Source organism: Panthera pardus, unplaced genomic scaffold (assembly GCF_024362965.1).
Source record: "Panthera pardus isolate Hobbes unplaced genomic scaffold, ASM2436296v1 HiC_scaffold_24, whole genome shotgun sequence".
Taxonomy (NCBI): domain Eukaryota; kingdom Metazoa; phylum Chordata; class Mammalia; order Carnivora; family Felidae; genus Panthera; species Panthera pardus.
Genome location: NW_026526810.1, coordinates 98,891,254 through 98,904,194, shown reverse-complemented (window position 1 = coordinate 98,904,194; position 12,941 = coordinate 98,891,254). Strand labels below are relative to the sequence as shown.

The 12,941-nt window shown below is 35.5% G+C and overlaps 1 protein-coding gene and 1 long non-coding RNA gene across 14 annotated transcripts in view; one reads left to right on the top strand and one right to left on the bottom strand.

The window, feature by feature from the left end:
• LRRC9 (leucine rich repeat containing 9) overlaps positions 1-12,941 on the bottom strand; it is a 118,754-nt gene that overhangs the window by 58,010 nt on the left and 47,803 nt on the right. For 7 of the 8 annotated variants that reach the window (XR_008417210.1, XM_019451647.2, XM_019451640.2 and 4 more), the window contains 2 exons: positions 9,147-9,359; positions 2,241-2,360 (listed from right to left, as the gene is read on the bottom strand). Coding sequence is in view for 7 of the 8 variants with exons in the window: in XM_019451647.2 (XP_019307192.2) it covers positions 2,241-2,360; positions 9,147-9,359 (333 nt within the window). In the remaining variant the exon portion in view is untranslated. The remainder of the gene's footprint in view (positions 1-2,240; positions 2,361-9,146; positions 9,360-12,941) is intronic. The other variant, XM_019451646.2, reaches the window with a different exon arrangement.
• The window catches only part of LOC109268387 (uncharacterized), a 98,473-nt gene that overhangs the window by 74,652 nt on the left and 10,880 nt on the right, over positions 1-12,941 (top strand). The gene's annotated exons all lie outside the window — the stretch shown is intronic.

Sequence of the window (12,941 nt, the reverse complement as noted above, 5' to 3'; positions counted from 1 at the left end):
AAACCAGCAGGGTCCAAATTGTGGGACACTCTTGGGATTGGAAGGTCAAAGCATTTCTACAGATAAACTATGGGGAGTGGAAGGGGAAAGAAGGAATTATAAGAGAAACCTATAAATTAAAAGAGACTTAAACGATTTTTAGAATGGCAAAACCAAACTATTGTACTAGGTAGGGATGCACATTTGGGTGATGAAACTATGGGGGAAAATGCAGGGAGAGGATTACTGGAGAGGTCAAAATAATGATTTCTTGGAGGGATGGGGCATATATAGAAGGGGCTTATGTTGTAGTTTACAAAGTTCTATTCCTTGACCTGGGCGCTAGTTACAAGCACATTCACCTTATAATAATTTACTAAGCCATGTGCTTGAAGTACGTAGTTTTCTGTATCTGTTTTTTTAAATTATTATTTATTTTGAGAGAGAGAGAGAGAGAGCAGGTATGTGGAGGAGAGACAGAGAGAGAGGGAGAAAAACAATCCCAAGCATACTCCACACTGTCAGCATGGAGCCCGATGCAGGGCTCAAACCCATGAACCATGAGATCATGACCTGAGCTGAAATCAAGAGTTGGATGCTTAACCAACCAAGCCACTCACGCACCCCTGTATCTGTTTTATTTTACAATAAAAAGGTGAAAAAAATACACACAGATTATTTCCTCCCTCTGATCACCCCTAACATTCCTGTAGTCATTTTTCAAGACATAGTTATATATCAGATACTTGATGTATCTGATCTATCTAGATCTATCTATCTATCTACCTTTGCTAATCTTAAAATTTGAAAACACCACTTAGGCATATTTGTCCAGTTCTCTTACCTGTAAAATGTCCACAGTAATATTAATCTAGTAAGTAGGCTGTGAAGCTATGATGTTGAAAGAAAATTTTCCGTCTAAGGAGAACAACAAAACTGTACTACAAAATACATGCTGAGAAGCTGGCTAAGCTCACTCACTATCTAAGTGCCTTGCATGACTTAAGAGTTCACTCATCAAATTTTGTGCCTAAGCAAAATAATTATGGCTGTCATAACCTCTGGAACCATTGGCAAATCATCAGAAAAAAAGTTAAATAAAACATGCCAACCATTTACATATAGTCTTGGGACCTCTATTAAACTACCTTCTTTTTTTCTTAATGTTTATTTTTGAGAGAGAGAGAGACAGAGAGGAAACGTGAGGTGGGGAGGGGCAGAGAGACAGGGAGACAGAATCTGAAGCAGGCTCCAGGCTTCAAGCTGTCAGCACAGAGTCTGACGCGGGGCTCAAACTCAAGAGCCCCGAGACCATGACCTGAGCCTAAGTCGGATGCTTAACCGACTGAGCCACGCAAGCACCCCAAACTGTCTTCTTTACTTAGCTGTATATCGAACCCAAACTATCAGGGATTCTGTTACAAAGGACCTCGGCTTACCAAAAGAAACAAGGAAGGGGGCTTAATACTAAAACTTAAGGTCAGTTAGCAAAGTAACAGTTCTGACCAGAGTGGGAGAAGCAGCAACGCAAGGGCTTTGATATGGTTGAAAGCAGCAGGTAGGGAATGAAGAGCTGAGGATGATGATATATTCTGAAACGGTATGTCAGTGACCTGGGACCCATGGAAACAGGGGATGCTGGGTTGGAGTTCTGGAGCCACATATGTAATTATTTTTGTTATATGATACATAACAAAGAAAACAAAAGCCAGATAAGATGCTTAGCTATGGGTACATGTGCATTACTGTATTTGTCCTATTATCTGTGAGAGGGCGAACACAAGTTCAACAAGGTCCGTGCGGGTGACATTCAGGTAGAAAGAACAAGGCAGAAGGAAAAGAGAAATAACAACATGAACAATGAACAAATGGGAAGAATTGACAGCCTTCAATATGAAGTAGTAAACTAGAGAATGAAGAAATAAGGACTCAGGAGCAGAAAAATAAGAATGAGAAAACAATGGAAATGACAATTTCCAAAAGACATTTTAAAAACAAATCTGGGGTAGTTTTAATAAATTTATTTTCAAGTAGCTAGAAATCAGATATGACCACAGGCGTATAATTGGTTTTCCAAATGGAATCTGAATCCAAGACCTATTTTAGACAAAGTAACATATCATAATGTATGTATGTTTGTTCCCAATTTGAGCTGTATAATCCTGAATATGGAATATTTGAGGTCATAATTACAAAAATAATTTATCTATTAAATTAATAATTTTATTTTACTTAAATAGTTTCAAAAGGACAGTTCTTACCAAGTGGTATACATCATCTAAACAGGTAAATTCATTAAAGCTGATACTAAGTTTTCGAAGTCCTGTTAACTTGGAGAGATCTCTCAATTTACTCAAGCTGTTTCCATGTAGATTCAGACTCTGAAATAAATTGAAATATAAATAAAAAAATAAGACAGATTACATTCCATATCATAGTTTTTTAACATTGAGAGAGAGCCAATAAGAAATATATCTAATGTATGATTTTAAAAGTATACCTTATAATAGCATCACTGGGCCCTGTTCTTGATTAATTTGATCTTCCACTTGAGTCTAAAAAAAATTTTTTTTTTGAAAGAGAGCAAGAGCGTATGTGTGCACAAGTGGGGGGAGGGGTAGAGGGAGAGGGAGAGAGAGACTCTTAAGTAGGCTCCATGCCCAGCACGGAGCCCAACTCAGGGCTCAATCTCACGACTATGAAATCACGACCTGAGCTGAAATCAAGAAGAGTCAGACACTTAACTGACTTCAAAAGTCTTTTTAGAAAATAGCTAAATACATTGTTAAGACATTTATTAAGGCACATCTATTTCTCACGCTAGCCAGTGAACGATATAGGCCCTAAAGACTTTGGGTATTGGCTAGGATACCTCATAAGAGAGAAGATGGCAAGGATACACCTTGATTGGACAAAACTGTATGAAGCCACAGGACTAAAGAAGAAAGGCTGAGGATGCTAAAGTAGGAGGACAGACACTCAAAGAAGGAGGTAGGAAAGTGTTTCCATATCAGAATTTGGCGTAGACTTTTCCTGTCCATTTGATCCCGGGCTAGACAAAAATGAGTGTTATTACAGTTGTTTTTTTTTTTTAATATTTAGAGGATACCCTGATGTCTATATATTTTTCCGTCTTTACACTACACCATCGTGAGAGGTATCAAGTGAAGATTATGTTTATGCATAGTCTACAGAATAAGCAGTGGCACAGGAAAAATGTTTTAATATAATTTAATATAAAAATGTTTTCATATAATTAAAAATGTTTTAATATTCACAACAAATTGGTATTATGATAAAATCAAGCATCTACTTCCCAACTCTCTTCACTCACCACCACCATCTTATGCCCTATTATACTGTGGATATAACCAAATTCTTGGCAGGGAGAAACATCTACATGTCAAATAGTTGTCAAAATTTAGTTAAAATTGTTAAGAAGGGTCAATTTATGCAGAGTAGTTTATTCTACAGGTCACATTTTGGTATCTACAGATACCTTACACTTAACATGTCCAAACTGAATTCATCATTTTCCATACATATCTGCCTGGTAGTCTATTTTTTCAATCCTGATTAAGAGTTTGACTATCTATCCAACAGTTATTGTTGACCACCCCGTTTTCCTCTTTTCCATATGCATTTGATTCTAGAAATGTTTCTCAAACCAACCATTCCATACCATTACTACTAAAAGTGTTTTAGTTCAGACTATTATTGTCCTTTGGACTACTACAATAGTATCCACTGGCTATTCATACCATCAGTCTGTCTTTAGTTAAATCTAACCACAAGTTGCCAAAGTTAGGGTCTTTACAAACACAGGGCCTGTTCCTTAAAGATATACTAAAATTTTAAAATTTGCCTTTGCAAATTTGTATTTGTATACATATCTGTCTCCTCTGCTAAAATGATGTCCTTGAGATAGGGAAGATAACTCATTTTGAACCTCCAATGCTTAACTCATTGCCTAAAACATAGCAAATGCTCAGTAAATGCTAGATGAATAAATCGGTGCAAAAGCCAGACATACAAGCCAGACATACAACTAATAACTATATTCTTTTTTATTCAGGTATAATTAGCATACAGTGTTATATTAGTTTCAGGTGTATAAGATAGGGATTCACCAATTTATACATTTCTCAGTGCTCATCGCAATGAGTGTACTCTTAATCCCCTTCACCTATTTCACTCATTCCCTCCCATCTCCCACCTTTATTTCTATATATTTTATTTATTTTTAGGTGTCCTAAAAAACTCAATCTAGAGGGGAAGACTGAAAAGAAAATAAGAGGTGTGTGTGTGTGTACCCTCGGTTTCTCTTATAGTAATGGCACAAAGGAAGGAGAATAAAGGGTGTGATGTCTAAACATTCTTGTTGTAGTAGCCATTATTTTTACTAGAAGCCCTAGAAGGTTTTCCTGGCTTTTAGGCAGTATATGCAAGTTTAGGATGAGAGGTTCTTCCATTCTTATGTTATGGGTATTGATCAAATTAAGGCAGTCAGGTGGAGGTCACAAGCAAGCCAGGTATTCTGAAGTCTTATTCTCCTCCTCACTGTTTTTTATCTTACAAACCAAAGATAATTAAAGAAGGCCTACCTTTTTTTTTAAACTATTGCTGTTTTTTTTTTTTAACGTTTATTTAATCCCTTTAAATCTATAGAAATGTATGTTGTGGAAGCTCAATCCAATCAAACTCATGCATTTAAGCTTTTCATTACTAAAGCTTTATTATAAAAAATTTATTACTCAAATATGAACTCTTTACCTTATAGGGCAGAAACAATAATTTCTCCACGTCAACTCAAAGAATGTTCTTATAATCGCTATACGGCACATTTATGATGCAGATGGTGGTACTGCCATCATGTCATGAAGCTTTCCTTCCTCCCTAATAATAACTGGTTAAGGTCAAACTTAATCTCCTAGACTTGAAGATTTGGTGGATGGTGACAACATAGTTGGACCAAAGCAACCCCTTGAAAAAAGATGTTTTCTAAATATTTTCAGAAGCAGACTCAAAACTATTGACCACACTTCTTATTTTCAAAAATATTTTGGGGGCCCCTGAGTGGCTCAGTCAATTAAACATCTGACTCTTGATTTCAGCTCAGGTCATGATCTCATGGTTCATGGGATTGATCCCTGCATCGGGCACTGCACTGACATCACTGAGCCTGCTTGGGATTCTCTCTCCCCTGCAACTCTCTGCCCCTGCACTATTCACTCACTCTTTGTCTCTGTCTCTGTCTCTGTCTCTGTCTCTGTCTCTCTCTCTCAGTCAAAAATAAAGTAAATAGGGGTTCCTGGGTGACTCAGTCTGTTAAATGTCTGACTTTGGCTTAGGTCATGATCTCACAGTTTGTAGGTTTGAGCCCCATGGCAGGCTCTGTGCTGACAGCTGGAGCCTAGAGCCTGCTTTGGATTCTGTGTCTCCCTCTCTCTCTCTCTCTCTGCCCCTCCCCTGCTAGTGTTCTATCTCTCTCTGTCTCTCAAAAATAAATAAACTTTAAGATAAAAATAAAATAAAGCAACATTAAAAATTTTTTAAACATTTTTTCATTCTTTTTGTTTTATATAGTCACTTGAAAAAAATTGTCTTCATAAACAAGTGATCTAGAAATGTCACATTGGAACAATGTAATTGACTTTCAAGATAAAAATAATTTCTGAATATTTATCTGTATCTCAGCTTTCAGGGCACACATAGAAAGATAATGTCATGTGAGAATAACTTGTCTTCTCAAGTATCAATCAGATACTTGTCTTCTCAGTGTATCAGATATTAATTTGTTTGCTACTTCTGCAGTTCAAGCAAACCCACTTTGTAAGAACCATTTGCTGTAAAGATATTGTTTTTATTTTATTTTATCTTATTTTATTTTATTTTATTTTTTAAAGTTTATTTATTTATTTTGAGATAGAGAGGGAGAACCAGCAGGGAAGGGGCAGAGAGAGTGGGGGACAGAGGATCTGAAGCAGCATCCATCCTTTCCTCAAGACACCACTATTTTCAGCTTTTAGAAAATTATCACAATATTCTTATTTTGTTAGCACAAGAAATTCTATGAACAGTTGTCAGAAAATTGTAGTAAATATACTACTATAGATTTAAAGTGTACCCCTTGGATTTGGCCCTCTTGTGCAATGCACACTGAACCATCTTATATTGCTGCCCTGGTGCTGGGGATATACATATCGAAGAATAGCCACAGCCTCAGCCACTGTGGAATTTACAGTCTCGGAAGGACACAGAGCATATAACAAAGGAATCTGATGCAGACTCAGAGGTAAGAGAAAACTTTGCTTTAGTATAGATCTAAAAGATGTGTGGGAATTAACTAGGAGAAGAGGGTCAGGGGAGAACATTCCATGCAGAGGACTAGAAAGTGCAGAGGATCTGTGTTGGATGCAAGCAGAATGCATTTAAGAAACAGAAAGGAGGCTGAGCATGGAGAACTAAAGAGAGGGTAATATTGAAAGAGTCTGGAAAGGTAGGCCAGGATCCAGGCCATTCAGAATCTTATAGGCCATATTAAGGACTTTGGTTTTACTTTTAAAACAATGGAAAATCATTTGAAGATTTCAAGGAAGAGTGGTAAGGGGTAACAAAGATATGAGCAAATTTGTATCTTGAAAAGATTGCTCTAGCTTCAACATGCAGAATAAATTGGGGGCTCAAAGTGAAAGCAGGACAAAGCCTCTATTGTACAGCTCTAGGTGGTACCCTCTAACCCCCATATTGAGTTATATTCAGTTATGAATGGCACCCAAAGAACACATTAATAGAATATAATGTGAATTGCACTTCCTGGAGTTGTGCAATGTTGAATGACAGAGTATTAGAAGGCTATGGCAATAGTCTAGGTCAGAGATAATGGTAGTTTGCATAGAATGGTAGCAGATTTGAAGTGGACAGATCTGAAAGTCAAGGTGTGGAGGCAGACTTCATATCTCAGTAGAGTTGCCTCTGTGTATAGTAAGTTGCTTCAACATAGATCAATGGAACAGAATAGAAAACCCAGAAATGGACGCACAACTATATGGTCAACTAATCTTCGACAAAGCAGGAAAGAATATCTGATGGAAAAAAGATAGTCTCAACAAATGGTGTTGGGAAAACTGGACAGCAACATGCAAAAAACTGAAACTGGACCACTTTCTTACACCATACACAAAAATAAATTCAAAATGGATGAAACACCTAAATGTGAAAATCCTAGAGGAGAACACAAGCATCAACCTCTTTGACATTGGCTGTAGCAACTTCTTACTAGGCATGTCTCCAGGGGCAAGAAAACAAAAGCAAAAATGAACATTGGGACTTCATTAAGATAAAAACCTTTTGCATAGCAAAGGAAATAATCAACAGAACGAAAAAAGCAACCTTTAGAATGGGAGAAGATATTTGCAAATGATATATCTGATAAAGCATAAGTATCCAAAATCTATAAAGAATTTATAAAGTTCAACACTCAAAAACAAACAATTCAGTTAAGAAATGGGCAAAAGACATGAATAGACATTTTTCTAAAGAAGACATCCAGATGAGTAACAGACACATGAAAAAATGCTCAACATCACCCATCATCAGGGAAATACAAATCAAAAGTACAATGAGGTATCATCTCACACTTATGAGAACGGCTAAAATTAACAACTCAGAAAACAACAGATGTCGGCAAGGATGTGGACAAAGGGGAACCCTCTTACACTGTTGGTGAGAATGCAAACTGGTGCAGCCACTCTGGAAAACAGTATGGAGGCTCCTCAAAAAGATAAAAATAGAACTACCCTACAAGCCAGCAATTGCACCACTAGGTATTTACCCAAAGGATAAAAAAATATTGATTTGAAGGGACATATACATCTTGATGTTTACAGTAGCATTATTAACAATAGCCAAATTATGGAAAGAGCCCAAAACCCCTGACTGATGAATGGATAAAGAAGAGGTGGTGTGAGTGTGTGTGTGTGTATACATAATTCCATTATATATGGTGGTATATATATATTCCATTATATATCTATATATACATATTAGATTAGATATATATATATATATAATAGAATATCTATAGATATGGATATTCCATTATCTATCTATATATTCTATTATATATTTCTATATAATGGAATATTACTCAGCCCTCAAAAAGAATGAAATCTTGCCATTTGCAATGATGTGGTTGGAGCTAGAGTGTATTATGCTAAGCAAAATAAATCAGAGAAAGACAAATAACATGATTTCACTCATATGTGGAACTTAACAAAACAGATGAACATACAGGGAAAAAGAGAGAGAGGCAAACCATAAAACAGAGTCTTAACTATTGAGAAAAAACAGGGTTGCTGGAAGGGAGGTGAGTGGGGGGATGGGCTAAAGGGATGATGGGTATTAAGGAGGGCATTTGTTATGATGAGAACTCAGTGTTACCTGTAAGTCATGAATCACTGAACTCTACTCCTGAAACTAATATTACACTATATGTTAACTAAAAATAAATTAATTAAATAAAGTATGTCACTTCAATAGTAACTCAAATTATTAATTAATTTTGTAAAGATAAATCTCTAATATTCTATGTTGACTAATCCTGGGAACTGATTTGAAACTTAACTGTCTTAGTCATTTAAAGAAAGCTTTTTTTTTTCAGTAATAAAATCCCTTGTAAACTAGAAGGGTACCCTCTAGGCTTGTACTGTCCTGTACAGTAGCTACTAGTGACATGTGGCTTTTGAGCACTAATGTGGCTCGTGTGATTTGAGATGGGCTGCAAGTGCTGTCATCTGCAAATATACTCCACATTTCAAGGACTTAGTATGAAACTGATGAATGACTCTCCATATTGATTGCATATTGAAATGTTAATATTTTAGAAAAATTGGATTTATTAAAATTAATCTTTTAATTAAGAAAACTTTCTTAACATGGCTAATAGAAAATTTTCAATTACATATATGGTTTATATTATATTACTACCAGACAACACTGATCTGATCTAGTCCACAAAGAAGGAGAGGTCAAGGTCCTTTTAATTTTGACAGCATGATGACTGGCATCACCAGATAGGTGCTTTAGTATCTTTAGACTTCTTATGGTAGATTATGATTCCAAATTCAAGGTTTCTGTCCCCAAATTTTATTCCTTATAATACTCACCACAATATGACTGTAAATGTTAGTCTTGGCAAGGGAAAGTATTGTTTTATCATCCAAATTAATAAGTTTTGGTCTGGGCTTGATCCTGGGATCCATTTTTATAACTTCATCATCAAATTGCAAATCCTGAGACAGTAATGATCCTTCTGAATTTTTTTTGCTTTCTTCTAGAATAACATTGTTGAATGAAGAAAATAAAGAGTGAGGCTTTACCTAAAAAAATTTATTAAAAATATTGAAAATTTGGTTGCTGTATTTATCACTTTGAATAAGAAGTAGGCTATGTAGAAAGACTAATTAAGTTTTTTTCGTTTATATGATAATATCTATCATGATTAGAATCACATTAGAAAACCAGTGAGAGTAGATTAAAATTGTGGGCTAAGAACAAATATGTTCATCCCCTCCCATTGAAAAGTCCTTGAAAACTGGCAAAAGATAATTTTTAAATATTTTTCAACAGTGGAGAGAGCGCCAACAAAAGACTAAGAATTGTGAGACACAAATCAGAGGGGACCAAACTGACAGACAAATGGGAGCAGAAATGTAACCTGTAGCCAAAACATATGTGGGAGATAAACCACTCTGAAGAACAGATCCAGAGAAATTTGATGTTCAGAGTGAACAAGTAAAATAGCAGTAGGATGCTCTAGGTAATTAGCAGGTGATTAAGTAATTATGGTAAAAACTGTGGATGAATGAGCATAAAAAACATAAACAGAAGTGGCTCTAGAAAAAAAATGGTCCATAAGAGAATTATTTTAAAATCTGGGGGAATAAAGCATCCCTAATAGAACAGGCTGCTATCGAAAAGAATTGAGTGGAGTGCCTGGTGGCTCAGTTGGTTAAGTGTCTGACTCTTGATTTCAGCTCGGGTCATGATCTCATGGTTTGTGAGTTCGAGTCCCACATTGGGCTCTGTGCTTGACAGCGTGGAACCTGCTTGGGATTCTCTCTTTCCCTCTCTCTTTCTGCCCCACCTCCACTTGTGCTGTGTCTCTATTTCTCTGTCTCAAAATAAATAAATAAACTTAAAAAAAGAGAAAGGAACATGGTAACACTTTAGAGTCAAAATAAAAATAATTAGTGAAATGAAAGTATTCACTAAATGCTCTGAGAAACCAAATGGATATGGCAGCAGATCAAATTAGCAATGATCAAATTAGCAGAGGTTAATATTGAGGAAATCTTCCAGAATAATAGAATTTTTAAATGGAGATGTAAAATATGAGAGAGAGAAAATTAAAAGAAATGGAGGATCAACTCAGAAAGTCCAGTGTTTAACCAATCAAGGTTCCAGAGGGCTGAACACAGAATGGAAGAGAGAAGATAATGGAGGAATTAAGAGAAGAAAACTTCCCGGAAGTGAAGAAAGAACTGACTCTTCAGATCAAAAGAGCTAATGAAGTGGCAAGCAGATGGATGATGGAGCTAAGGTCTTTGCTGACATCAGTCACTGAACAGTCTCAACAGCCAGGACTGCCCACCTCTTGACTTCCTGTTATTTGAGTTATGTTAACAGTTTGTTTGGGTTTCTACTATTTGTCTGGGTCTTTGCTGAAAGCATACTTGACTGAAACAGTTTCATTCATAATAGCAACGTAAAAATATAAGTGCCTAAGTGCCCGGAATTACACTTAAAACCTGAATAAAGAAAACTGTAGGGAGGACTTGAGTAAATGGAATAACTTATCATGTTCCTGGATGAGAAGTCCAATACTGCAGAACAGTTTGTCCCAAATTAAGGTTTAAATTCAATACAATCTCAATCAAATCCTAAATAGGATTTTATTTATTTGTTTATGTATGTATGTATGTATGTATGTATGTATGTATTTATTTATTTATTTTAAATTTACATCCAAGTTAGTTAGCATATAGTGCAACAATGATTTCAGGGGTAGATTCCTTAATGCCCCTCACCCATCCCCTCTCCCACAACCCCTCCCGTAACCCTCTGTTTGTTCTCCATATTTAAGAGTCTCTTATGTTTTGTCCCCCTCCCTATTTTTATATTACTAAATAGGATTTTAAAATAAAACTTAACAAGCTGATTCTAACTTCTTTTTGGAAGAGAAAGTGCTCAAGAATAGCCAAGAAAAATTTTTAAAAGATGAGTGAGGGCAGGGAAAGGGAATTTACCCTGTCGCATATCAAAGTATATCATCAAAGTTGTAATAACCAAAACAATGTGGGAGGGGTCCAAGATTAGACAAAGAGATCAATGGAATAGAAGGATCTATAAATAAACCCCTTATATATGAAAATAATTTTAACAATAAAGATGGCACTTCAAAATAGAACAAAAAGATGATGCTTGGTCAAGTAGCTATCCATTTTTAAGGAAAAATTATTTGATATTCCTCTCTCACATGACATAAAATAATTTCCAGATGTACTTAAAAAAACTTAAAGTTGTAGAACAACCTATATAGTTATTGGAAGAAAATAAAGAAGATATTTATATAAGCCTTCTGTAATGAGACATAAAACCCAGAATCCATATCAGGAAATTTGGAGCGATCTGACCTCTTAAAAATTAACCAGGAAATTGCAAATTAATAATGACAAATAAGGTTTTGCTACAAATAGATTTAAAAGACAAGTGACATAAAATATTCGCAACGTGTATATAAGATAAAGGATTAATATCCAGGATGCATATAAGGATTTTTCCAATCAATATAAAAAAATAGAGTCCAATAGAAAATAGTCAAAAGATGGGGTGCCTGGGTGGCTCAGTTGGTAAACTGACCGACTTTGCCTCAGGTCATGATCTCGTGGTTCGTGAGTTCAAGCACCGCATTGGGCTGGGTGCTGACAGCTCAGAACCCGGAGCCTGCTTCAGATTCTGTGTCTCCCTCTTTCTCTGCCCTTCCCCTGCACTCTCTCTCTCTCTCTCTCTCTCAAAAATAAAATAAACATTAAAAACATTTTAAAAGAAGAAAAGTCCAAGGATATAACAAGTGATTTATAAAACTATAAATAATCCATAGCCTATTAAAGAATCAAATATCCTTTTCTTGCCCACAGAGTGGAAAAGTAAAAGATTGATAATATCTTGTTTTGGTAAGCATGCAAAGAAACAAGCTCTGTCACATACTGTTGGAAATTTGTAAAATGGCCAAGGCTTTGTGGAGAATACTGGCAAAATGTATCAGAATTTAAAATGTGTATATCCTTTGACTATCCAATTGTATCAATCTATTCTACAGAGAAACTTCCATATTTATATAAGGATGAATATATAATGATATTCACTGAAATACTTTTTAAACAGTAATAAAACTGGAAACAACCTATATGTTTCATGAACAAGAGAATAGTCAAATAAATTAGATATTACTGGATAGAATGCAGTCACCAAAAGAATAAAGTATAGACCTATATGTACTGAAGTGGAAATATGTCCAAAACATGATTAAAGGCAAAAAGAAATCACAATATACTTAGATCTTGATTCTACTATGTAAAATGTTACATGCTGTTATATACGTAAATGCATAGAAAAAACAGTGAAAGCAAACCCATGAAGTTGTTAATAGTGGATTTCTTCATGAAAGGGAGTGGTGCTGCAGGTGAGGTGAAATCAGATTTTATGTTTATTATATATCCTTCAATATAGTTTGAAGCTTTTTCGGTGAGACTACGGCCATATATTACTCATGTAACATATTTGCATATAAAAATGTTTAGGTGTCATAATGATTTCTTTTGAAAATGAACCCTTCACAGAATAACCACTGTATGTATGTTTACGTATAAATATATAGTATAAACTTGACACTACATTAT